General features: G+C 47.0%; 2 protein-coding genes across 2 annotated transcripts; one reads left to right on the top strand and one right to left on the bottom strand.

Moving 5' to 3' along the window:
* Positions 1-18477: 18477 nt before the first annotated feature.
* Positions 18478-21901, bottom strand: LOC121592220 (protein kinase 4-like). Its single transcript, XM_041913627.1, has 3 exons — positions 21888-21901; positions 19114-19294; positions 18478-19047 (listed from the first exon to the last, which is right to left on the bottom strand). Exons 1-3 carry the CDS (start codon positions 21899-21901, stop codon positions 18478-18480), a joined length of 765 nt encoding a protein of 254 aa, XP_041769561.1.
* A 456-nt stretch (positions 21902-22357) lies between these two features.
* Positions 22358-24225, top strand: LOC121592219. The gene is made up of 3 exons (XM_041913626.1): positions 22358-23167; positions 23259-23612; positions 23736-24225. Exons 1-3 carry the CDS (start codon positions 22358-22360, stop codon positions 24057-24059), a joined length of 1488 nt encoding a protein of 495 aa, XP_041769560.1. The 3' UTR covers positions 24060-24225.
* Positions 24226-26077: the final 1852 nt, after the last annotated feature.

Below are 26077 nucleotides of genomic sequence, written 5' to 3'. Positions count from 1 at the left end.
TTTTGATAAAAAAGCCAGAGTGACTTTTTAAGTGTAGTGTGCGAAAACAGAACGAAAATCGGTGAAGAAACGGCAAAAAAAAGTGATCAAGTGTGGTACAAAACGGGTTGACAGCTGACATCTGACACCCATGGTGTCCCGGGGACAGCAAACCCGTGGTGACCCAAGCAACATAATTCAAATTTTCGACCAAGTGACGGTTGGCCGAAAAACCGATAGCGTCGAAAAATTCTGATATTTGCAGGGGTGATAGAGGACGTCTCACTAATCACGGGAAAATTATTTCCACCCCTCCCCCTCCCCATGCTTCTCCGCAGGAGCCAGAAAAAAGTAGGGCGCCCGATAAGCGTCAGATAATATCAAGGTCGACCGAAAATTCTGTAACTTGGCAGGGTGGTAGAGCCTGACCCCACGAGTTTGGAAAAATTATTTTCCCCGTTCCCACCCTCCTCCCCTCCCGGTGAAAATTTTCCAAAGTGTTTCCCAAGCCGAAAAGAGGTCCAAATAGGGTCTAAAACGTAGCCAGAATCGTTTGGACGCGTAAACGTGCCGGAAAAATTCGGGACTGGTGCGGATTAATTCTCCAGGCGTGCGATTCACCATCTAAAATTCCCATCCCCCCCCCCCCCCCCACACTCTTCCCACCCACCCACCAGGGGGCTCGTAATTTTGGCCTCTCTAGAAATATCATCGTCGTGGAAGCGGAAAAAATACAGAAGTGTCAATAGGAGCAGCAGGTAGGCGGTGCAACATCCTTGGGATCATATCGACCCCCGGGGTCATATCGAGAAGCTCGCCGCCGCACATCAGCGCGACCATGATGTGCTGAATTCTCTTCTGGCGGCAAAGGTCGGCGGTGGACAAACGTCATCTCCACGCCATCCTCCTACTCCGCTGCCGCGCCGATCATCCACTCAGCAGCAGCAGCAGCAGCAGCAGCAGCAACAACATCAGCCACTGCAGCAGCAGCAGCAGCAACAACATCAGCCACTGCAGCAGCAGCAGCGGAACCAGCACGAGCAGGAGCAGCCCCGCGCGTAAACGTCGCGCGCAGCCATTCCGCCGCGCAGCGAGGAAGCCGCGACAGATTCTGCGGAAGCCAGTCCGTCAGATGAATAGCAATTGAATATCAACAACACAACAACAACATACCTACCAATGTATTACCAAAATGTTCGAGGCTTGCGTAAAAAACTGAATGATCTTAGACTAGTACTTTCAGAAACTGAATACAAAATCGTAATATTAACTGAAACCTGGTTGAACAATAACATAAACAATGAGTTATTCAACGACGATCGCTATTCTATTTACCGATGCGATAGAACCACCACTAACAGCACTTTCTCCATCGGTGGTGGTGTTCTAATAGCCTGCTCTCGCTCTCTCTCATCTTGCGAAATTACACCGGCGGATCGAACTATGGAACAGTTGTGGGTCAAAATTCGATTGGGCAATATTTTTGTTTATATCGGTGCCATGTATATTCCACCGTACAACGCATATAACGACATAATTGCTAACAAACATCTGGAAAGTATGCGCGAAGTTTCATCACGCATGAGAGATAACGATCTTCTGCTTGTCGCTGGAGATTTTAACAAATGGGACATTTCGTGGTCCAAACTCAATCCAGCCGATGTCGAGGATGTACCATTGCGCTCCACTTTCATGCACTATAAACCGTCATCTAAGTCTCGAAATAATCATATTTTCATCGATGGTATGGCGGCAAACGGCCTTTATGAATTAAGCAACGTTAGAAACTCCATGGACCGACAACTCGACCTAATTTTTGCTAACTCCAACGCCGCTGAGATCTGTTCTGCCGTGTTCTGTTCTAAATCCGAACCGGCCCTGCTCAAGCTCGATAATTATCATCCTGCACTCGAATGGTCAATACGTCACTATGATCATCATGCGTCTAGCTCCCATCCAAGCAACACATATCAGCAACGATTAAATTACTCAAAGGCTAATATCGTCGAACTGGAGGAAAGAATATTTCTATTCGGTTCTACTTTTAACTGCTCCAACTTTCCGTCTGTTGACGACGCTGTTCATGCTTTCACGATTTTCATGAAAGATGCTCTACAATCCTGTACGCCAATTATGCACCAGAAACGCTCTCCAGCATGGAGTAATAACAGGCTTATCATCCTCAAACGAGCCAAAAACAAAGCCATTAGTCGACACCGTTTTTTGAGAAGTAATATCACTAGGGAAAATCGTAACAACGCCGTACATGCATACCGTCAGTATAACCGATCAAGATATAAGCAATATATATCTTCAATCGAAAGGTACCTTCTCCGACATCCCCGAAAATTTTGGCGCTTCATCGACAGCAGACGACGCTCAAACGTAGTTCCATGCACAATCAAATATAATGATTCCGTGGGCACGTCACCCGAAGATATTTGCAACATTTTTGCTGAACGATTTTCCGATGCCTTCTCCACCCCAATTGTAGATCAAACGGTGATCTCAAGGGCCACAGCTTACACACCTCTAAACATGATTGATTACACCATTCCTACGTTTGATATACGCACAGTAGAAAAGTGCCTCAAAAGCCTTAAACCATCTACAGCTCCTGGTCCCGATGGCATTCCGAGTTTCATCATCAGTAAATGCTATCAATCCCTAGCACCTATATTAACAAACATATACAACACGTCATTGAGTTCCGGTATTTTCCCACGCTTATGGAAGACCTCGTGGATGGTACCAATATTTAAAAAAGGGGATCGCTCATGTGCTTCAAACTATCGCGGTATCACATCACTTTGTGCGGTGTCAAAAGCTTTTGAGCTTCTGCTTTACAGCCCTATGCTCTCCGCTACATCGAATTATATTATGGATAACCAACACGGGTTCGTACCCAAACGTTCAACATTAACGAACCTCACTGAATTCGTTAGTTTCTGCAAACGTAATCTCGACTCCGGAGGTCAAGTGGATGCTATTTACACCGATCTCAAAGCTGCTTTCGACCTCATCTCACACGACATTTTAATCGCCAAATTGCACAAATTAGGGTTTTCGGAACAAATAGTTAAGTGGTTACATTCCTACCTCACAGAACGCTCATACAAGATCAAGGTAAACGATCATACATCTAGAGAGGTGCTTGGCACCTCAGGGGTGCCTCAAGGCAGCAATTTGGGCCCGCTGCTCTTCATTCTTTATATAAACGATGTAGGGCAATTGCTAGCTAAACACCGTTTTCTTCTGTTTGCCGATGACGTTAAGCTGTTCGCTCCTATCAACGATACCAATGACTGCATCAATCTTCAACATGCCATCAACCTGTTTAGCATATGGTGCCGTGATAATGCAATGGTGCTATGTATCGAAAAATGTCGTGTTTTGTCTTTTTACCGTTCTCGGTCTTGCACACGATTTAACTACCAGATCGATAACTTATCCGTTGAACGCACCGATACATTCCGCGACCTTGGGATCATTCTCGACACACGTTTAACATTTAACGATCACCTAGAGAATATAGTGTCTAGAGGGAACCAACTACTGGGTTGGATTATTCGATCAACGCAAGGTTTCCGTAATCCTATGACCATAAAAACCATCTACTGTGCCTACGTTCGATCTGTGTTAGAATATGGCAGTATTGTTAGTGACCCCTGTACCGAACAATGGAGTAATCGAATCGAGGCCATCCAAAGAAAAGCGACTAGATATGCTGTAAGACTCTTACCATGGCGACAGGGCGATGTGCTACCGTCATACCATTCCCGGTGTCTGCTTTTAGGAATTCAGTCGTTGAAAAAGCGCCGTGAGATAGCTAAATGCCTTTTTATATCAGGACTACTTAACCACCACATTGATGCTCCTACTCTATTAGCTACGATAGAATTTAACGCGCCATCTAGGAATCTACGTACACGTCAATTCATATCCGTCCCTCGTTATAGAACTCGTTTTGGCCAGTCTGATCCTATGTCAGCTATGTGTCGAACTTTCATAAATAACTTTGATTTATTTGATTTCAACATGCCACAGAATGTTTTTAGAGATAGACTCAGGACAAAACTTACGTAATAATTTTTTTCTCAAAATACATTTTCTATTCTTGTGCACCTTTTCTCCCCGATCGATTTATGTACCTTACATAGTCTATAAGCACTAATTTAAGTACATTCATGTAGGATCTTCAAGATCCCGATGGATTAATCAATAAACATATTAAACATATTAAACATGCCAGGACTTACCTTTAGTGAGGTGGTACGCTGCAAATACCATAGCCGGGCCACCGGTAAGCCTCGCTCCCAGCAGCAGAAGCAGCAGCGCCAGCCGCAGCGACAGGGGTTCGCTGGCTCGCAGCAGCAGCAGCAGCAGCAGCGTCAGCCACAGCGACAGGTGGTCGGTGGCTCACAGCAGCAACAGCAGCACCAGCGTAGACAGCAGCAGCAGCCACAACAACAGGAAGAGCGGTATATTACGCCGCAACTTCGCCAGCAGGCGCATCAGCAGCAGCAGCGGCAGCAGCAAAAGGTTTGGCCAAGGCCGGACAAGATCGAGGTGATCCAGAGTGCCGGACACACCTGGTACACGCTGTACCAAAATGTTCGGGATAAGGTGCACAAGACCCGCACAAGAGCCTTGCAGACCACCTAAAGATGGGCAAGCGCAGCCACGCCGCAAATCTCCGAATGGCCGTAAGTAATTCAGCCAACGCCAGCCTGGTCCGCGCAGAAGTCCAGGAGATTGTTGGTGACGCCGGACTAGCCCGGGTGATCACCGACATGGCCGATGTCCTGGTAACGAACATCGATCCACTGGCAACAGAAGACAACATCAAAAAGGTCATTGAAGGAGAACACCGAGAGCCGATCGACATCGTCCGGGTGAGCGTGTCGGAGTTGCAAAATGGCACTCAGCGAGCTCGAGTACGCTTGCCCGCTGAGGCTGCCGCTGCCTCGAGGGGACGAAGCTCCGCCTATGTTGCTGCATCTGCAAAATAAGAGGCGTCGAAAAAGCAGCACCTGAGCGCCAGCGCTGCTACCGTTGCCTGGAGCGCGGCCAACTCGCACACGAATACCGTTCCCCGACAGACCGTCAGCAACTGTGCATCCGGTGCGGCAGCGAAGGCCACAAAGCCCGGGACTGCTCTGGTGACGTGAAGTGTGCGGTCAGCGGTGGACCTCATCGCATTGGGCACATGAGCTGCGAACAGCCGGCTTCGTCTTCACCCTAACAGTGGCTCAAATAAATGTGGATCACTGTCAGGCAGGGCAGGACTTGGCGCTCCAAGCAGCGCGGGAACACCGTGTTAATGTCCTGCTCCTGTCGGATATGTACAGACCACCGGAGAACAACGGGCGTTGGGCGTATGATGCCGGCAAATCTGTAGCAGTTGTGGCTACTAGCTCCTACCCAATCCAGCGGGTGTGGCGCAGTACTGTGCCTGGAGTCGTAGCCGCATAGATTGGTGGCATCGTCTTCATCAGCTGCTACGCTCGACCAAGACGGCCTGAGGACGAGTACGAAAGCTTTCTGGCCGCTGTTCAGCTGGAGACATCATCCCACTCCCACGTCGTCATCGTCACATGGAGTGGGGCAGTGTCAGGAACAGCCAGTGAGGAGAAGATCTACTGCAGCTAATCCAGAGTGTCCAGCTACAAGTTATTAACTCCGGGAATGAACCCACGTTCTTTGGCAAAGGAGCGGCCACCAGCAGCGTCATTGACGTCTGTTTCGCCACTCCGTCCATAGCTCGGCCAGAAACGTGGGAGGTACACGAGTTTGCCCGGTCAGATCATCAACTGATAACATACACCGTTGGGGAAGCGGAACAACAGTCCCGCGGGTCATCGAATGGTAGTCCGTCAGTCAGCCGGCAGCGCGTTATTTGCGCTGGTAGACCACGCAGTTCCACGAAAAGAGTTTCCGTTCTGCTCTCGAGGACGTGAACGTGCAACGTGTTGCAGCACCAACACCGCGACGTCTTTTGGTGGTCACCGTTAATTGAAAAGCTGTGGAACGAGTGTACTGCGGCGCGTGAGCGGATGCGCCTAACCACAGACCTCCAGGAGAGGAGTCTCAGCTGCGGCGACTGCACCGGACTGCAAAGATTAGACTGGAAAAAGCCATTAAAGCTAGCACGCGAAATTTGCAAAGCTTATCGACATCGCCGAGGAAAACGAGTTTGGAGTGGGGTACCAGGTTGTTCTGTCTCATTTACGCGGCAATCGTGTACCGCCCGAGACAGACCCGGTCCAGCTGGGACGGATCGTTTCTGATCTGTTCCCCACCCGAACTCCGGTTTTTTGGCCCGATACTGACAATGTTGATCCGAGAGTATCCGATATCGAACGTGTGACCCTCAAAGAGCTGAAGGAGATCGCAGCTCAAATTGCAATAAGTAAAGCGCCAGAATTGGACGGGATCCCCAATGCTGCGGTGAAGGTCGCGATCGAGAAGTACTCGGGGATATTCTGCAGTGTGTACCAGGACTGCCTCAACACTGGTACGTTTCCGCAACAGTGGAAACGGCAGCGCTTGGTACTGCTGCCCAAGCCAGGCAAAGCCCCCAGAGAAAGCAGCTCCTACAGGCCACTGTGCATGTTGGACGCACTAGGCAAAGTGTTGGAGCGGCTGATCCTCAATCGCCTCAGCAAACACCTCGAGGACCCGTATTAACCGCAGCCCTCGGACGCGCATTATGGCTTTCGTCGCGGACGATCCACCATCAGTGCCATCCAAAGCCTTGTGGACGCAGGCAAGGCGGCCCGATCGTTCGGCCGGACTAGCAACCGCGACAAGCGTTGCCTGATGGTGGTTGCGCTGGATGTCCGCAACGCATTTAATACTGCCAGTTGGCAGTCGATCGCCAATGCGTTGCGAGAAAAGGGGGTCCCTTCAGGGCTGCTGAGGATCTTGCAGTCTTACTTCATGGATCGCAAGTTGATCTACAACATCAGCAAGGGACCCGTCCTACGTTGCGTCAGTGCGGGAGTTCCACAAGGGTCCATATTGGGCCCCACACTGTAGAACGTAATGTAGGACGGGGTGCTACGGATTTCCCTACCCGACGAGGCCAAGGTCATTGGTTACGCCGATGATACCGTCATCCTGGCCGCGGGTAGGACGCCGGAAGACTCTGCAGCAGTGGCGGAGGCAGCGGTGTCAGCAGTCGACCAGTGGATGCAGCAGCACTACTTGAAGCTGGCACCAGCTGAGACGGAGATGACGATTATCTCAAGTCTGAAGCAACCTCCAAACCATATCACCATCGACGTGAGAGGAACCGCAATTCCAAACTCAAGGAGCATAAAGCACCTGGGCGTGCTGGTCCACGACCACCTATCCAGGTTGCCTCACGTGGCTGCAGTGACGTAGCGGGCGGAGTAGATCGCGCAGGCGGTCGGTCGACTCATGCCAAACCACCGGGGGCCGAAGATGTCGAAGTCCCGTCTTCTGGCAGCGGTGGCTGACTCGGTCATGCGCTACGTCGCACCAGTATGGCACGAGGCGCTGAACACTCGCGAGTTCCGCAGGTTGCTAGAGCGAGTCCAGCGCAAGTCAGCCATCGCCGTGGGTTGTTTGTCAATATGTATGTGTTTGACAGATCTGTCAAGTTGCAAGTCAATACATCATGCCGGATAGGAATGACAATTTGTTTTCAGAGCTGCGTCAAGTGTTGTTGTCGTTATTGATCATGTCCAAGTTTGTGGAGCAGCGCGCATGCATCAAATTTTGTTTGCGCAATGAAATAAACGCTGCGGAAACATTCCGGATGTTACAAAAAGCCTTCGGGCAAGAATCTTTGTCGAAGAAAAATGTTTACAAACGGTATAGTGAATTCAAAAATGGCCGTCAGAAGGTCGAAGACGAAGCCCGTCCGGGGAGACCTTCCACCTCGACCAACGACGCCCACGTCATCCAAATCAAGGATTTGGTGATCAACAATCGTCGGTTGACGATACGAGACCTTTCGGAAAGTGTTGGGATTTCAAAAGGCTCGGTCAACACCATTCTGAAAGATGTTTTGGGGTTGAAGCGGGTGAAGTCTCGCCTGGTCCCGAAATGCCTGAACCTGTTCGAAAAGCGGAATCACGTTGAAGTCTGCAAATCGATGCTGGAAGACTACGCTGTAAAGATGAAATAAATCCCCATACATTTTGTATGGGGAAATTTGAACACTTATATCTAAGTGAACTTAGCACTGATTCTTGCCGGATGTGGTGTAAAAGGTGCGCGCAGTGACGTTTAAAGCGAAGTGAGTAAAAACAGATTCAAAATCGGTGGAAAAACGGAATTTAAGCGCAGCACAAAATCGGGTGACATTTGTCAGCCGACACACCATTAACAAAACTGGTGTGACAGGGGCTACCCCAGTAGCAAAATTAGAATTGTTCGACCGAGTGACGGATGGCCACGAAGACGAAGTGGACGAATAGTTGCGAATTTTGTAGGGATGTTGAGGACGATCTACTGATAACGGGAAAATTATTTCCCCCCCGTGCTTCCCCATCATTGGCCGGAACAGAGTAGGGTGCCCTATAAAAGACGAATGAAGTCGAAGTCGCCCGAAAATTCTGGTTTTTGGCAAGGTGGTAGAGCCTGATCCCACGAATCCGGAAAAATTATTTTCCCCGCTCCCATCTTCCCCCCTCCGGTGAAAAATTCCCAAAGGGAAACATAAAGTCGAAATAGGGTCTAAAGTGTAGGTAGAGCTGTTTAGACGTGAAAACGCACCAAGAAAATTCGGGACTGGTGCGGATTAATTCCCCATGTGAGCGACGCACCCTCTTCAATTTTTTGCCCAGAACCTGGTGTTGCAAGCTGCTACAGAGGAGAAGGCAGACGTGCTCATCCTCTCCCACGTTCTGCGCCCACCAGATAACAACGGTCGATGGGCATTTATCAGTTGTAAGACGGCAGCGGTGGTAGCTGTTGGCGAGTAACCAATTCAGCGCGTGTGGTGTAGTGAAGCTCGTGGATTGGTAGCAGCGTAGATTGGCGAAGTAGTTTTCATAGCTGCTATACTCGACCAAGCCTCAACCTCTCCAAGTTCGAGCGCTTCTCGGAATCAGTAGAACTCGAAGCGTTCTCGCACTCTCAAGTCGTCGTCGAGATCCTGTGACCGTGGTGAAGAGCTGCACGGAATGATGGAACAGCTAGGACTGCGCGTGATCAACAAGGTCAGGATTTCACTTACGATGGCAACGGGGTGGCCTCTCCGAGCATAGTGCACTTGGCGTTCGCGAGCCCGTCGATTGCTCGCCCTGACACCTGGGCTGTGAGCACACGCTACACTGCCTCAGACCACCACTACGTCTTATACACCGTAGGAGGAACACCAGCATCGCCCGAGCGACAGCAGGACCAGCAACAATAGTCATCGCAGCAGCAGCCGTCGTTCCAGCAGCAGCAAAGCAGCAGCAACAGGACGTCAGGACGCTACGTCAGGAGCTACTCGGCGAGGGGGGTCCAGACCCTGTCTGTCCTGACACCCTCCAGCGGCACTTGCTGTGCGATGCCGAGAGCTGGAGTCGTATCTGTGAAGCCGAAAAGCGCATAACGGCCCAACTGCAGCGAGCGTGGGACGAGGAGCGGGCAGCAATGGCGACCAACGTCATCTAGCGCCCAAAATGGGGACAACATTAAGCTAGAGGCTCAACGCGCCGAAGTGCGGCGGGCACGAAATGAGCGACGCAACTGGCGCAGCAACAGCACGCCGGCTGGAAGAACGTCGAGCTGGACCCAACCCCACCAGCTTCACCACGATCCGCTTAACGTCGTGCAGCGCTTCGTGAACGACAAGCGCGGTTTAGGGAGAGGAGGCGAAACCGTCGTCTTCTTGGGGTGGCCAACCGGGATCGCAGCGATGACAATGACGGCCGAGCAATCGCGTATCACGCAAACGGACCATCTCGTAACGCATCGCAGCAAGTGAAAGGCTGTAGCAAGAGCCACGGACGGTGGTCTTAGCGCTGCTGAACAAGCGGCGGCGGTCGAGGCAGAAGTTGCCTCCCGCTAAACAAGCGGCGTTAATGTTAATGCAGCTACGGCTGAAATGTGAGACTACAATTTGGATGACGATAGGTGTTAAACAAAATAACGAAATAAAATTGAAAGGTGCACAAGCACGGTAAAAGAACGGCCTAATATGGTCAAGAACCCCCTTGAGGGAAAACCCTCGCGGGAATGAATTGTTGGGTCAGGTGCGGGATTTGGTTGAAATAAAGAATCCCACATACAAAGAAAAAGCCAGTTATCCCGGTAAAAGTTGCAAAGCCACCGTCGTCCTCTGGGCGTATGCAATTTTTTTTTTTTTTCGAAAAAGTTGCTATGTGAAAAAGGGAAGGTGCACGTGATTTTTCGTTAATTAAAATCGTTAAACTTCGTGAAAAATAGTCGGATTCGCACTGTCGAAGTCTTAAATGGTGCGGGACGATAAAACCTAATGATCGACACTCATATCGAGCGGTTTGATCACAAAGTGAAAAATATATTAAGAGTTATCTAACTTTTTATTATGTTTTCTCAACATATATTAAAAAGTGTTGAGCCAATCGTTTCACAAACAACACCATCGTGTGCGTGGTAGGAATACCTTTATGGTAAATGGTCAGACTCCCAGATTGGTTGACAAACACAAAAGTTATGGAGGAACAAAGTTTCGACTTAGTTAAGTTAAGTGAAAAACTACCATAACTTGGGGAAAACGAATTCTAGGAGCCAGGTCTCTTTCATTTCCCATGAATAGTGTTCAGTTTTGCACGCTCTCTCAAACGAGGTGTCGCTCGGCCCGATCGGGTAAAATTGAAAGAGTTGTGCAACTCCAATGAATTTTGTGAATAGTTCAAAAAGAGTATAAGTTTCGGTCAAACTTGCACCACGCGAAAACCGCTTGGTCGATTTCAATGAAAATTGATATCTGAAACGGGGCCAAGCAGTTGTACAAAGTGATGTACTCCGTTTTCGTGAAAATTGTGTGAAAAAGTTTGTGACCTTTTTAAGTGCAAATATCGTGAACTTTGGTAAAGTGGTCCTATTTTCGCATTCGATTTCAATATTTTTTCGTCTTGGCGAGAAGAATCCAACGGTGCTTCGTGTGTCCGCGCAAAATGTTTCAGTGAAAAGTTGTTTGAAGTTCAAAAAGTGTTGAAATAAACTACTGAAGTGTTATAAAAAGTGAGTAAAAATGAACAAATTTTCTTGAAGAAATACGTCAAAAGACGCGCGCTGACGAGCCCCGTCGAATGGTGGCTGTTTTGTGAAAATCCGTGGAAAACTACGACCAGCATCGCGGGTGGTAGATTTCCACATACAAAAGTGTGCATAATATATACTTGGTCCAGACGTGTTTGCGCAAAATTTTGCCCTTGATTGGCCTAAGCACGCGCCGGCCAGGCTTGGACGACAAATCTTGTCTTCCTGGACCAACGTTCAACGCCTGTGACGTCAGCGGCTGCCACCCAACCGACCAACGGTCATTTGCTGTGGCATCAGCAACGCACATTGGGCAAACGCCTGTATAAAAATCGAAAAACCAACTTCATCGCAGGTTACCACCGTAATCATTTTCTTAAAATAGATACTTAAACTTAGTTGAAACCAAAATATTTCACGTTTTTATCTTAAACTTACTGAGATATAGGCCATCAAAGTGTAAACTTTGTGTTTTTTGTCCCGAATTTGAGCTATTTTTCGACCGAACATAAACCATCATATTTTAGCATATGATAGTTAGATTTTGATAATTAATGTGTCATTGGAAAGGGTTTTTGTCATACTTTGATGTTATGTCTGAAAATTTTGCAAAAACTTGTTTTTAAAGTTCATTAATTATTGAAAACCAAACATCACTGCCATCATTCAAAAAAAGTATGCTGCTTGTCTAAACTCAATTGGAAAACCCTGTATCTTGCATGCAACAGCCGGACCAAACCGGTTTTTTGAAAAGAACGGAAAGACGTTGCTAACAACATTGAAGCGGCAAAGACCGGAACGGTACGGATTAGTGTAGGGAATTTCGTTAAAAAAAAGGAACGGAACGGAACTAGTTCATTTTTCAAAAAGAACGGAACGTGAACCTGGGGTGCAAAAGAACCGACCCAGAGCTAAGAAGCCAAACTGTCATTCGGGGGGGGGGGGAGGTGTTATTTGAGACAGGATATGAAAAGGCGTTGCTTAAATCATCATTCTGAAATCACCAAATCCAGATGGGTTCAACCTATGTCCAGTAAGCTGTACCAGCTGTGCTAATATAAAGCATGCATTTATTATCTAGCATTTTTTTTAATTTTTAGATGCGACGACCATTTTCGGTCAAAGCCTTCCTGTACCACTAATAGGCTTGGCTATCAGTAACTTAAATGCCCATAGCAGGATAATCATCCCAGCGTATGGGGGCACGATCCATTCGAGGCTTTTACCCATGCCGATGTTATTGAGTGGTAAAAGTTGACGATTGTATCACGAGATTGACTAATTATTTGAATTTCACTTACTACTTAAAACAAATAGTTTTTTTTCTCACATAAATCGTTTACAACATCACGGCACTCAAACGGTTCTCGAATGGAACAGAATGCTTTGAATCGAATGGCTAAATATTGGAATCATGCCGACTGCCAAGATCAAGCGGATATCGTGGCATTAAAAATAAATACATTTTATTTTTCGTTGTTCATAATCGCATATTATAATACATCTCTTCGAACCCGTTCTGCCATATGAGTACAGATTTAAATTTTATAATAATTATTTGTCTGGTAAGGATAAGCTAAATTATAACAAAAAGTATAATAGATGTTACAAATTGCACCATAATACCAAATAACATTTTTGGTTTCGCTTATTACGATTTTTATAAACGATACGCGACGAAGTGTGATGAATAGTCCTGTGAGCATGGGAGAGTGCACAGGTAACACATACTCGGCCGTATCGGGGTGGTCGTTCGTTCCCGGGAACGTTCGCCGCGACGCTCATTTTCACTCATTTCATAGTCCTCTATGATCAAAAATTAGAAAACCGTCTAGGTTTTGTTCTGCCCAATCTAGTGGTACAACCCTGTCCACTCATGAGCGACGAACGTTCTTCAACGAACGACCACCCCGATACGGCCGACTGTGTGCGAGAAAGAGTGAACAGTTATCTTGCATGCAGCAAGCAACACCCGACAAAGTCGGTTTTTTTAAAGAACGGAACGCACGAACGATAGCACCTTGATGACAATATTAAAGCGGCAAAGACCGGAACGGAGTGAACGGAAAGAACGAATTGAACGGAACGGAATGAACGGAAAGAACGGAATGAACTGAAAGAACGAAATGAACGGAACGGAACGGAATGAACGGAATGAACGGAACGGAACGGAAAGAACGGAAAGAACGGAAAGAACGGAAAGAACGGAAAGAACGGAAAGAACGAAATGAACGAAATGAACGGAACGGAACGATTTTGTATAACGGATCGGAACGGAACGGCTTACATAAAGAACGGAACTTTTTTACTAGATTCGGACCGGAAAGGCCAACACTAGTACGGATTTAACGGAAAGAACGAAATGAACGGAACGGAATGAACGGAAAGAACGAAATGAACTGAAAGAACGAAATGAACGGAACGAACGCGTCGCCGAGCACCAAAGGCCCGACAATGGGAGGAGCAGCGAGCAGGACGTCCCTCATCTCCACCACCATCACCAAGAACGGCAGCCCGCCGCGCAGATCTTAGGCTACGACAGGCGCGGTTCAAAGAGAGAAGGCGTTTGCAGGACGTAAGACGCCTTTACGGGGAACGCGATCCAGCCATATCGTCCAGCAGCAGCGAGGAAGGCGAGACAGACGGCCCAGGACGCGCAGACGATGTAGCCGGACAGTCTGGAAGGAGCAACCGCGCAATGGAAACAGAGGACGAAGCCACGGATTGTGGCTTAACAGCTGCGGAAGAAGCCGCCTGCCCGCTGCGCAAAGCGACGAAAGAAATCATTCCCTTTCGCGCATTTTCTCATGCCTTCTTTTTCCCTCCAACGGCAAATTTGTCAAGCAGCGTTTCGAGCTACCCGTCCCTGACTCTGCCGCATACCCCTCGCCTGAGCGGACTGTCGAAGGTTTAGTTGTGTTGGTGAGCCAGACGGCCAATCGCTGTCAGAAGTCGTCCGAGCTTTTCCCCTCCAAAGCGCTATCTCTTTCTCGCGTGTGATCAATGCTCATCAGTTGCTGTGGCGCTTAAAACAGCCATTAATAAACATTGCGGCGATGAAGTTGCATTTTCACTAATCAAACCAAAAAAGCGCAATGAGTTCAAAAGCTGCAATGTATCAAAATGACAACGGAATCGCTAGCTCACGCTGGAGGGTTTGCTGTGCAACGCGCAGAACCCTTATTCGCATTAACACATTCAGCCCGGCGCTGATTTTCATCAACTTTTCATTCCGCCGGTATCTAGAACGCAAGCTGATTGTGAAACCGGTATAGTGGAACTTGGGGCAAGTATGCTATAGGGACAAGATTGCCACCAAGCATTTTTAGTTGGTATGGCATTGTTCTAGCGTGCAGTGGTATGGTCCACTATTATGCGCTAATTCCGATCCGGACAAACAGACCAGTATAAAAACATATTGCACATCTTTACAGCATGCCCGTCGTGGGTTCTTACCGCGTATGAACCCTCCACCGTAGCAAGGGTTCACTATCCGGCTTCGTGGTACTCAAGTCCTGAAAAAGTCAACATCATAGCATAGGCCGTAATAACAATAATAATAATAATAAGAAAAAGAACTTTGGATCGCCATCCGAACCGGCGAAAGAATTTGTTTTGACTTTTTTCTTGCTGCCGGGTCTACCACTGTGACGCGACAAATGCACTGTGTTTCCACTTGCATCTGCTAGCAGAATTGGAAAGAAATGTGCAACATATCACATGCACGTTTGCTTCGATCGTTTGTCTTTTTAATACCCCCAACAGCAGAACCGGTCACAACGATAGTGGTGCCAATTCAATGGTTGTATTGTCTCGTAGGTAGCGGTAATCGATCGGGCGGCGTGCAGTGCGTTTTTTGAAAATGCATGGAATTTGTACACGCAAAAATGGGTAAAAAATGCACGCATCAGAATCGAACAGTTTTGGGGTTCCCTCACGCACACACACACACGCGCAGGCACGCGCGCATACCAGCACGCAGCCATGCACCCCCGAACGCGCGTACACCTGTAAACATTGCAAGGATTGCGAGTGGTATCATCTACTAAAAATCTTCTAGTATTTTAAGTTATCTTTAATTTATATTCCTATATTACTTTTTGCGGTGTGATTCGTCGAATAGATCACTATTTCCATTTTTGTTGATTGTTGCAACATAAATTATAAAACTTCAGGTGTATTTAGTATGCTACAGTTTGCACTGTTATACCTGCTCTCGTGGTGCTATAATTATAACTGTTACACGATTATAGCACCACGAACGGCAGTCAAAAGGACCAGTGGGCTTCAAATGGAATAATGAATGTCTGTTAGACCGTGTGAAAATAAAACATATCTATTACTATTAAAAGGAATAAAAATGGGTCAATGTGAACCGTGAGCTTGCTGAGCTGTACGGCGAACCAAGCATCCTGACGGTGGCGAAGACTGGCAGGATACGATGGCTGAGGCATGTCATGAGGATGCCGGACTCATGCCCCACCAAGAAGGTGTTCGACAGCGATCTCCAGTTCGGCATAAGGCGCAGGACAGCACAGCGAACTCGGTGGCTGGACCAGGCGAAGCGAGACCTGACGGAGATCGGGTTGGTTTTGGTGCAGGTATGTAGTTATTAGGCACGATTATTAAACACAAACGGAAATGACACAAGACAAGTGTGTCAAGACAAACGGAAAATAGGTATGCATTTTGAAACTGTTCTTGTGACAGACAAGTTTCGTTAAGTTTTTTCTTTCGTCAAAACTGTGTCAAAGCATTTGGCGATATGTCAAAAAGTTCAAAATCAAAATAAAAATCGTAAACAAGATACAAACGTTTCTCAAGCTAACAACAATCCGTGATTTAAAAATCGAAATGATTTTCTCCCACTTCGTGAGTGACGATAGCAGCAGTGAAGAAGAACCAACGGTGGATCTGGCAAAACAGCGCCGACTGCTTCGAAGTGTTTTCGACCCGTTACAGCTTTCTAACCAAGCGTGAGTTCATCATTCAGATCATTTGTGCAAACTGTGTTAAACATCTCTCATTTCGTGGTTGTTAATTTCAGATTTAAGAAAAATTTCCGTGTGTCGAAGGAAATTTTTGTTGACATTCTGGCGGAGATCGAGCCCAAGTTCCCACCGGTTAAGGGAAAGGGGCTCAAGCCAAACGAAATGTTGGCTGCTGCTCTGCGGTTTCTAGCTGAAGGCAGCTACCAAAATGGAACAGGAAACGATTATAAAATAGCTATTGCTCAGCCTACTTTCTCGGTAGCCTTTGCAAAGTGCTTAAATATAATCGAAGAAACTTTAGGGAACAAATGGATCTCTTTAGCGATGGAACCAGATGAGCAACAAGATGCACGACGATACTTACTTACTTACTTATCCGGCACTACAACCGCTTTGCGGTCTTGGCCTGCCTCAGGAGTGTCCGAAACCGCTCACGGTCTCGCGCCTTCGTCTGCCAGTCCGTTATCCCGGCCTTAATGGCGGACGCCTCCACGCCATCTTGCCACCTCAATTTGGGCCTACCACGCCTCCTCTGTCCTTGTGGACGGCCTAAAAAGACTTTACGGGCTGGGTCGTCCGTTTCCATGCGTATAACATGGCCAGCCCACCGGAGCCTGGCGAGCTTTATACGCTGTACGACAGTGAGGTCGCCGTACATCTCGTATAGCTCGTCATTATAGCGGCTCCTCCATTGTCCTTCCACACATACGGGGCCAAGTATCCTTCTGAGCATCTTCCTCTCGAACGCGGCTAAGAGGGTTTCGTCAGATTTGGACAGTGTCCATGTCTCAGAGGCGTATGTGAGTACTGGTACTATATAGGTACTATATAGTCCCAGCTTCGTCCGTCGCGACAGGTTCTTTGAGGTAAACTGCTTTTTCAGGCTGTAGAATGACCGGTTGGCAGCCAGCATCCTTGCGCGCAACTCAGCTTCCATGCTGTTGTCGTTGCTGACCTTTGACCCAAGATAGGTGAATTGTGGGACGACTTCAAAAGTGCGTTCACCTATCTGTACGTCACACCTACGTAGATTCGGATTATTTATTGGTAGGTCCGCTGATGTTGCCACCATCAGTTTGGTCTTTGCCTCGTTTATCTGCAATCCGAGGCTCTCTGCCGCCTGCTCAATCCCTTGGTAGGCTTCTGCTACATGGGAGAGCCGCAGACCAATGATGTCTATATCATCAGCGTATGCCAGGATCTGGGTTGACTTATAGAAGATGGTTCCCGTAGTCTCCACCCTCGAGTCGCGGATGGCCCTCTCTAGCGCCAAGTTGAATAGGAGACAGGCAAGCCCGTCCCCCTGGCGCAGACCTTTGGTGGTAGCAAAAGGTCCTGAGAGTTTTCCATCCACCCTCACCTGGCATGTGACGTTGGTCATAGTCATTCTAACTAGCCTTATCAGTTTGGCCGGGATTCCAAATGAGCTCATCGACGATACTTCTACTCAAAAAGTGGCATCCCTGGTGTTGTGATGTGTGTTGATGGAACACACATAAAAATTATTGCCCCAGTGGACGATTACGATCAGCATTTTAACCGGAAGGGCTATTACAGCTTAAACGCGATGATTGTAAGTAAAGCTTTCAGTGTTTGTCGTATGTTTTGTACTTCAATATTATTTTTCTTCGTACCGGTAGATTTGCGACCATCTCATGAAAATTCGTTATGTGAATGCCAAATTCGGAGGAGCTAATCACGATTCACATATTTTGAATGTAAGTGGAATGGACAACTTTTTCGAAACAAAACATCGACGCGGAGAAACTGCATTCAATCTACTAGGTAATACATTAAACCATCCGATGGGTATTTGTTTATGTAAATAATCTTTTGAATTCTCACAGGTGATGCTGGATACCCGTCAAAACCGTGGTTAATAACACCAAAACGTAATCCTGCTCCAAACACACCAGAAGCTGCCTTTAATAAAAACCATTCTTTAGGTAGAGAAATAGTGGAGCGCACGATCGGGTTGCTCAAAAATAGATTCAGATGTTTGTTAGGTGCTCGACAGTTGCACTACACCCCGGTAAAAGCAACTCAAATAACGAACGTATGTTGTATCTTACACAACATGTGCATTGCGTATGGATTGGAAGAGCCAAGCTCAGATGAATAAAAGGCAACTAGAGGCAGGCTAGAGGTCAAGTTCATTTATTTTTTTAAGTTCATCACATAAGTTTGCATCACAAAAAGAGTTCATTTATCACAGTTCAGTTAATAGAAATTCAATTAATAAAAACATTAAACGCTAACTTACAACTAAAATCTTAAAAATTATGAAAAATAAGAATCACTAATTGGTTTTGCGTTCTACAGCCTCTTTTAACATACCTGTGATATTTTCTAATACCACAATTGCCCTATTCAATGCGGCTGTGGACTCTTTTTGAGCTTCAATGTTTTCTTTCATTAGATTAAGAAGCTGTTGGTTTTGCCGCAACACCGCTTCCGTGTTTTGTCGCTTACGACTCCTTTTTTGACGAGCTTTTGCCGTTATAGGATTTTGCTCCTCATTGTTCGGTGTCTCGCTGCCGTTGTTTGGCGCCCCGCTGCCGCTGTTTGGCTCCTCGTTGTTGCCGATTGGCAACAATTGGCTGCTGTTGTTGCTGCTGTTGTTGTTGTTGCTGTTGTTGTTGTTGTTGTTGTTGTTGTTGTTGTTGTTGTTGTCATAGTTGTTGTTTAAATTGCCCCAAGAGCGGCCTGAATTCCCTTCTATGGTGGCCTTCAAGTTCGTCAAATTGGCCACTCTTTCTTCCACGTCGTTTAATGGCCTTTGCTGAAACGGGCCGCCACCAGTGGCCAACAAAGACGCTTTGTTCACACGGAGTTTTTTTTTCACCGCACATTTATAATCAAACCAAACCTGTAAAACAAACAGCGAACATTAAAAGCAAAATATAAATATGTTGTGTCGCTCTTTTAATCTTACCCTCTTCCACGTTGCACCCGTTCTTATCGGCGGTCCCAGGGCGTTAAGGTGCTCAGCCATTTCCTCCCAGAAAGCGGTCTGGTCACCTTTATACATCCCTCTGGCGATGTCAGGGACCTTTTCCAACTCATCTACCATTTGTTGGTACTGTGTTCGCGATGTGCGGGCGTCTTTGTTATTCCTAAAAGTGTATGCAGTATTAGGTTAATAACATTTGCATATGCTGTTGGATCTTGAAGAAGTTGCTAACTGAAGAAGTAGCTGGGATCCATTGCTGTTGAACGCAAACCGTGTGCGCGTGCCCTTCATCTTTCGACTATCATCGAACAACAGCAGAGGAAGTAAATACCAGCAGCTTCTTAAGCCGTAACAACAGATTATCAGTATCTCCAGCTGTTGACGCTTCGCTTGGATGTCAAATGATAACTTGACGAAAGTGAGTTTCGTCAAGTGAGAATGAGCACGGTAGGAAATGATGAGTAGCGGGTGAGTTGCCACTCGCGTGAGTGGCAATCATAGAAAAATTATAAATAGGGCAACATAATGAATACACTTTCTCTTGCACTTTGGAAATTCAACACACAGCGGTAAATATTCAGCCCACGCAAAATCATCCGAAACATACGCGACTGTTCATGGTGCCGTGACCAGGATTGTGCGAATATCTGGTTTTTAAATCGCAAGTTTCGATAATTGCATCGGGGTTTCGTTTTACCGCTTGTGCCACACACTTTTTGGATTGCCGCAAACTTACAGCTGATTTTGCCGCATCACGCAAGTCACTGTAATCGCAAACACCCACATCCACTAACATAATGGCCACACCGCCCGTTGTTTTGGCGTCCCGGCGGACTGTTTTATTGGGAATTCTCTCGCGATACGAGAAATTCATTAAGGATTTCGTCCCTGAACGGGATCAAGTAGAGGTGGAAATACGCGTTAAAAGGTTCGATAAGCTGTGTGCGGATTTGGAAGCTGTGCAGCAACAATTGGAAGATTCTGCCGACACTCCGGAAGAAGTGTCGCAAAATGCTACACTCAGAGAAAGTTTTGAGGATAGATTAATTCTTGTGCAATCCCAGCTGCAAGCAAGGTTACCAAAGAGCAGTTTCAAAATGCCCAATCGAGTACCGGAGCGAATCCGTTAAAGGGCATCAAACTTCCTACCATTGCGCTGCCTGAATTCACGGGGGACTATATGCAATGGTTGACATTCCGCGATACGTTTGAGTGCTTAATTCATAATAATATGGATTTACCGGCCATTCAAAAATTTCACTATTTGCGCGCCGCGGTTAAAGGAGAAGCTGCTCAAGTGATAGAATCAATCACCATAAGCGCAGCTAATTATGATTTAGCATGGAACACTCTAACGGAGCGATACTCGAATGAATACCTCCTGAAAAAACGCCATTTGCAAGCAATGTTTGCCATCCCAGCTGTACAGAAGGAAAGCGTTGCAACATTGCACCACCTTGTAGATGAATTTGAGAGACACACAAAGATTTTGCAACACTTAGGAGAAGAAACAAATACATGGGGTAGCATTCTCGAGCATTTGCTATGCACTAAACTTCCGATAATTACTTTACGCGATTGGGAGGAGCAAGCCTCAAGCAATAACGATCCCAGTTACGACAGTTTGATTTCGTTCTTGCACCGTCGTATGCGTGTATTGGAGACGTTGCTTGTCAACAACTGTCATACGCCACAGGGTAACGACCTAGCTCCCGTACGGAGAATGACCGTTCTTCGCCAAGCCAGTTTTGCTTCCACATCGCATGAAATGCCGAATTGCATGCTATGCAACTCCGCGCACAACCTTCTGAAATGTCCGCGTTTCGAGCGGATGGACCCGAAGGAACGCCATCGGTTTGCTATGACCTCGCGTTTGTGCTTAAATTGTTTACGCGATAATCATATGGCTCGAGATTGTCCATCACAGTACAAATGCCGTTACTGTAATGCCGCACACCACACAAAATTGCACTACGCACATAACAGCCAAGCTTCCACTACACCACAGCATCACGCTCACCATAACCCAAATTTCACTGCACCTCAGCAACACACACACAACACCACTAGCGATCACACAGCCACAAACAATACACAACGCACATTTGCAGCAGCATTGCAGCATGCACCCGAACAAGTCATACTGCAAACTGCTATGATAAATATCATAGACGATTTCGGAATAGCACATCCTGCGCGGGCGCTGTTGGACAGCGCATCGCAACCGAATCTAATAAGCGATCGACTCGCTCATCGCTTACGGCTGAAGAAAAGTAATGTGAACATTACCGTCATTGGAGCAGGACAAGCTACAAAGACAGTACGGGAGTCCGTACAGGCACAGATTGTCTCTCGATCCAGTTCGTTCACTGTGAACACTGAGTTGTTGATTGTTGACAATTTGATTGCAAATCTACCAACGCGCGACATAGACATCAGCGATTGGAAGATACCACCTGGTTTCGCTTTAGCAGACCCTCTGTTCAACAAAGCTGCTCCTGTAGACCTCATTCTTGGTGCTCGTCATTACCACACTTTCTTTGAGAATGCAACTCAGTTCCGTCCTGCACCTCATCAGCCCGTGATGATAGACAGCGTTTTCGGCTGGGTAATGACTGGTCCAACTGGCAGTGACAATTCTTCACCTAAAACCGATCCCACCGCATCATATACAATCGTCTGTATGGCATCCTTGGAGGATTCGTTACAAAGATTTTGGCAATTAGAAAATTTAACCATGAATGATGGATACTCACCAGACGAACGACATTGTGAATCGTTCTATAAGCATACCACCAAACGTGACGATAGTGGTAGATATATTGTTCGCCTACCGAAACAGCCCGACTTTGATGCAAAGCTCGGCCTTTCTAGACCTCAGGCCATTCGTCGTTTTGAGCTTCTCGAGCGGAGATTGGAACGAGATCCAGCACTTCGAGAAGCGTACCAAGACTTTATGAAGGAGTACTTAGCACTGGGTCACATGTCTCCTATAAGCACTGATTGTGATGATACAGCTGCTTATTATTTACCACACCATCCAGTTTTTAAAGCGTCAAGTACCACCACAAAGGTCAGAGTAGTTTTTGATGGCTCGGCTAAAACGTCAACTGGCTTTTCGCTGAATGAAACTCTGCGGGTTGGACCCATAGTTCAGGATGAACTCATCGATATTATTTTGCGTTTCCGCACCTATAAGATTGCTGTCGTAGCTGATATCGCCAAAATGTATCGACAAATTGTGCTGCATCCGGATGATCGACGATTGGTTCGCATTTTCTTCCGTTTCTCACCGCAATCGCCGATTGAATTGTACGAGCTGAATACTGTGACATATGGTTTGTCTCCATCATCGTTCTTGGCCACTCGTACATTGCTGCAGCTTGCGGAAGATGAAGGTGCTGACTTTCCACTAGCTTCACCCGCACTGAGACACAATTTTTATGTAGACGACTTCATTGGCGGAGCTAACAGCGTGAGTGAAGCTCGCGAGCTTCGTCAGCAACTTTCCGAGTTACTCTCCAAGGGCGGGTTTGAACTCCGGAAGTGGACATCCAACTGTTTAGGCGTACTAAGTGGTTTACCAGCAGAGCATATCGGTACACAGTCATCACTGCAGTTTGTGCCGAACGAGACTGTGAAGGCACTTGGTATCGCATGGAAGCCCGAACTAGATGTTTTGTGCTTTGAGTCGACTGCAATAATGGAAACCGCCAACCTCACCATGCGATCCATATTGTCAAACATTGCTCGAATGTTTGATCCACTTGGATTGATCGCTCCAGTCATCATACGCGCGAAATTGCTAATGCAGGAGTTGTGGCTGCAGAAAATCGGATGGGACGATCCGGTCCCTGTACACATCTGTAACAAATGGAAATCGGTTACTGACGACTGGAAGGATTTGGAAAGCTTCAAAAGCGAACGGTATGTGCTCTTACCTAACTCTAAAATACAGTTCCATACATTTGCAGACGCGTCAGAAGTTGCTTATGGTGCCTGCATTTATGCGCGCTGTGAGGACCAGCAGGGACGAGTACGAGTCAGCCTGCTCGCGTCGAAATCGCGTGTAGCTCCACTAAAACGAGTTACATTACCAAGATTGGAGCTCTGCGCGGCCGTGTTAGGAGCACATCTTCATCATCGTGTTAGACGCGCTATGGGAATCGACACAACCGAATCGTTTTTTCTGGTCGGATTCGACGGTAACGCTAAACTGGATAGCGTCTCCACCCAACACCTGGAAAACATTCGTGGCGAATCGTGTTGCTGAGATCCAGAACTATTCGCACCCTCGTCAATGGAAACACATTCCCGGTTCATCGAATCCCGCCGATCTGGTGTCTCGAGGGATGTCAGCAGCTGAAATGCTAAAAGGATCGATTTGGAGCTGTGGTCCTGAATGGTTGGCGCTATCCCCCTCCAAATGGCCAATGTCAAATCCATCACTGACTGCTGAAACGGATATGGAAATTCGTCAGGTGAGTGCTGTAGTTGCAAGTATACAAACCACTCACCATTGGTTCAATTTGTCGTCGTCCTACACCAAATTGGTACATATAATTGCATACTGCACACGTTTCATACACAACACAAAACACAAGACACGTACACTACAGTCATCACAAGTTACCTCAGCAGCATTACCGATCACCCCTGAGGCTATAGAAGCAGCTAAAATCGTGCTTTGTAAACTGGCACAAGAGCACGAGTTTTCATCAGAGATCCAACTGCTGAAAAAGGGAGAAATGGTACGAAAACAATCACCTCTACGGCGATTGAATCCGTTTCTCGACAACGATGGAATATTACGAGTAGGAGGCCGCTTGAAACTTGCACAGCTACCGTACCAGTTCAAGCATCCCATCCTGCTTCCCAAAACCATCAGCTGGCTCATCTCATCGCGGTGCACATACATGAGAAGCTGATGCATGGCGGGGGAAGACTACTACTTTCCCGGATACGTGAGGAATATTGGCCACTCGATGGACGTCGGCTAGTAAAAAACGTAGTGAGGAATTGCTTTCGTTGCATTCGTCAGGATCCGCAGCTGACACAACAACAAACTGGTCAACTCCCGTATGAACGCATCACCCCGAGCCGGCCGTTTTCCATACCTGGAGTGGATTATGCCGGCCCGCTGTATCTGAAACCCGCACACAAGAGAGCCGCTGCCGCTAAATGCTACTTGTGTGTGTTTGTGTATTTTTCAACGAAGGCAGTGCATTTGGAGCTGGTGGGCGATCTCTCCACGGCAGGCTTCTTGGCCGCATTACATCGCTTCACATCCCGGCGAGGATTACCATCGGACATATACTCCGATAACGGAAAAAAACTTTGAAGGTGCGGCACACGAACTTAATGAATTGTTTGATATGTTACAGAACGAACAGCACCAAAACGTCATCGCATCCAACTGTTCGGACAGGGGCATAACTTGGCACTTTACCCCACCTAAGGCCCCACATTTTGGTGGATTGTGGGAAGCAGCGGTTAAGACGGCCAAACGACATCTCTACAGGCAGCTAGGCAGTTCGAGGCTGTCTTACGAGGGATACAGCACCATTCTGCAGCAAATAGAAGCGGCAATGAACTCGCGTCCTTTGTTGCCAATGACGGATGACCCAATGATTTGGCAGCGCTTACGCCGGCGCACTTCCTGATCGGTTCTTCTATGCATGCTGTCCCGGTTCCCGACTACACACGACTGAAACCATACACGTTAGACGAATTGCAGAGCTGGCAATTGCTTGTGCAACGCTTTTGGAAGCATTGGACAACCGAATATCTGCAGGAAATGCAGAAGGATAATAAGGTAGTGAATCGTAGCGAAATAGTACCTGGCAGACTGGTCATCCTTGCGGACGATTCGCTCCCTATCACCCGATGGCCACTTGCTCGCATCATCGATGTACACCCAGGAGAAGATCAGCTTACGCGTGTAGTGAAGTTGAAAACGGCAAAAGGAATAGTTACGCGTCCAGTAGCTAAAATTTGCTTGTTGCCTGTTGCGAAGCCTTCCGATTAGCAGCACGTGTAGTTTGTTTTTGTTCATGACATTCTGTCATGGGGGGAGTATGTTGACGCTTCGCTTGGATGTCAAATGATAACTTGACGAAAGTGAGTTTCGTCAAGTGAGAATGAGCACGGTAGGAAATGATGAGTAGCGGGTGAGTTGCCACTCGCGTGAGTGGCAATCATAGAAAATTATAAATAGGGCAACATAATGAATACACTTTCTCTTGCACTTTGGAAATTCAACACACAGCGGTAAATATTCAGCCCACGCAAAATCATCCGAAACATACGCGATTGTTCATGCACTATGACCCATTTTGAGACTTTTTCATCGCCAAGATCCTTATTATTGTGTTCCAGGGCTTTCGTTTGGTTATTCAAGAAGCCTCAATGATATAAGAACGATAATGGTTGACCTTGCATTTTCGTCAAAATTTCAACCATGGCCATATGGATGGAGGGGAAAAGTGGACATTCCTTCAAATGGCCATAACTTCGTAACCATGTGTCCTAGCGAGACGATTAAGACAGTTTTGGAAAGGTATTGAAGCGGTCTTTTAAAGCCGCACATGGGTTCTACGATTAAACTCACGGATAGTCTTGTAAATGGGCTCTGAATGCATTTACTCGGGAAAACCTATCAATTTAGCATGCGTATATAGTGCACTATGACCCATTTTGAGACTTTTCATCGCCAAGATCCTTATTATTGTGTTCCAGGGCTTTGGTTTGGTTATTCAAGAAGCCTCAATGATATAAGAACGATAATGGTTGACCTTGCATTTTCGTCAAAATTTCAACCATGGCCATATGGATGGAGGGGAAAGTTGGACATTCTTTCAAATGGCCATAACTTCGTAACATGTGTCCTAGCGAGACGATTAAGACAGTTTTGGAAAGGTATTGAAGCGGTCTTCTAAAGCCGCAC

This window comes from Anopheles merus, chromosome 2L (assembly GCF_017562075.2).
Source record: "Anopheles merus strain MAF chromosome 2L, AmerM5.1, whole genome shotgun sequence".
Classification (NCBI taxonomy): Eukaryota; Metazoa; Arthropoda; class Insecta; order Diptera; family Culicidae; genus Anopheles; species Anopheles merus.
The sequence above is the reverse complement of the archived record's forward strand: the minus strand, read 5'-3'. Positions and strand labels throughout refer to the sequence as shown.

Bases quoted from the DNA above. Each gene is read 5' to 3' on its own strand.
- LOC121592220 (XM_041913627.1), bottom strand. The intron at 19,048-19,113 runs GTAAGATTAAAA...TTTGTTTTACAG, and splicing joins CGGGTGCAACGTGGAAGAGG to GTTTGGTTTGATTATAAATG.
- LOC121592219 (XM_041913626.1), top strand. From the start codon at position 22,358: ATGTATCGACAAATTGTGCTGCATCCGGATGATCGACGATTGGTTCGC. The intron at 23,168-23,258 runs GTACGAGTCAGC...CGGCCGTGTTAG, and splicing joins GTGAGGACCAGCAGGGACGA to GAGCACATCTTCATCATCGT. The intron at 23,613-23,735 runs GTGAGTGCTGTA...ACAAAACACAAG, and splicing joins CGGATATGGAAATTCGTCAG to ACACGTACACTACAGTCATC.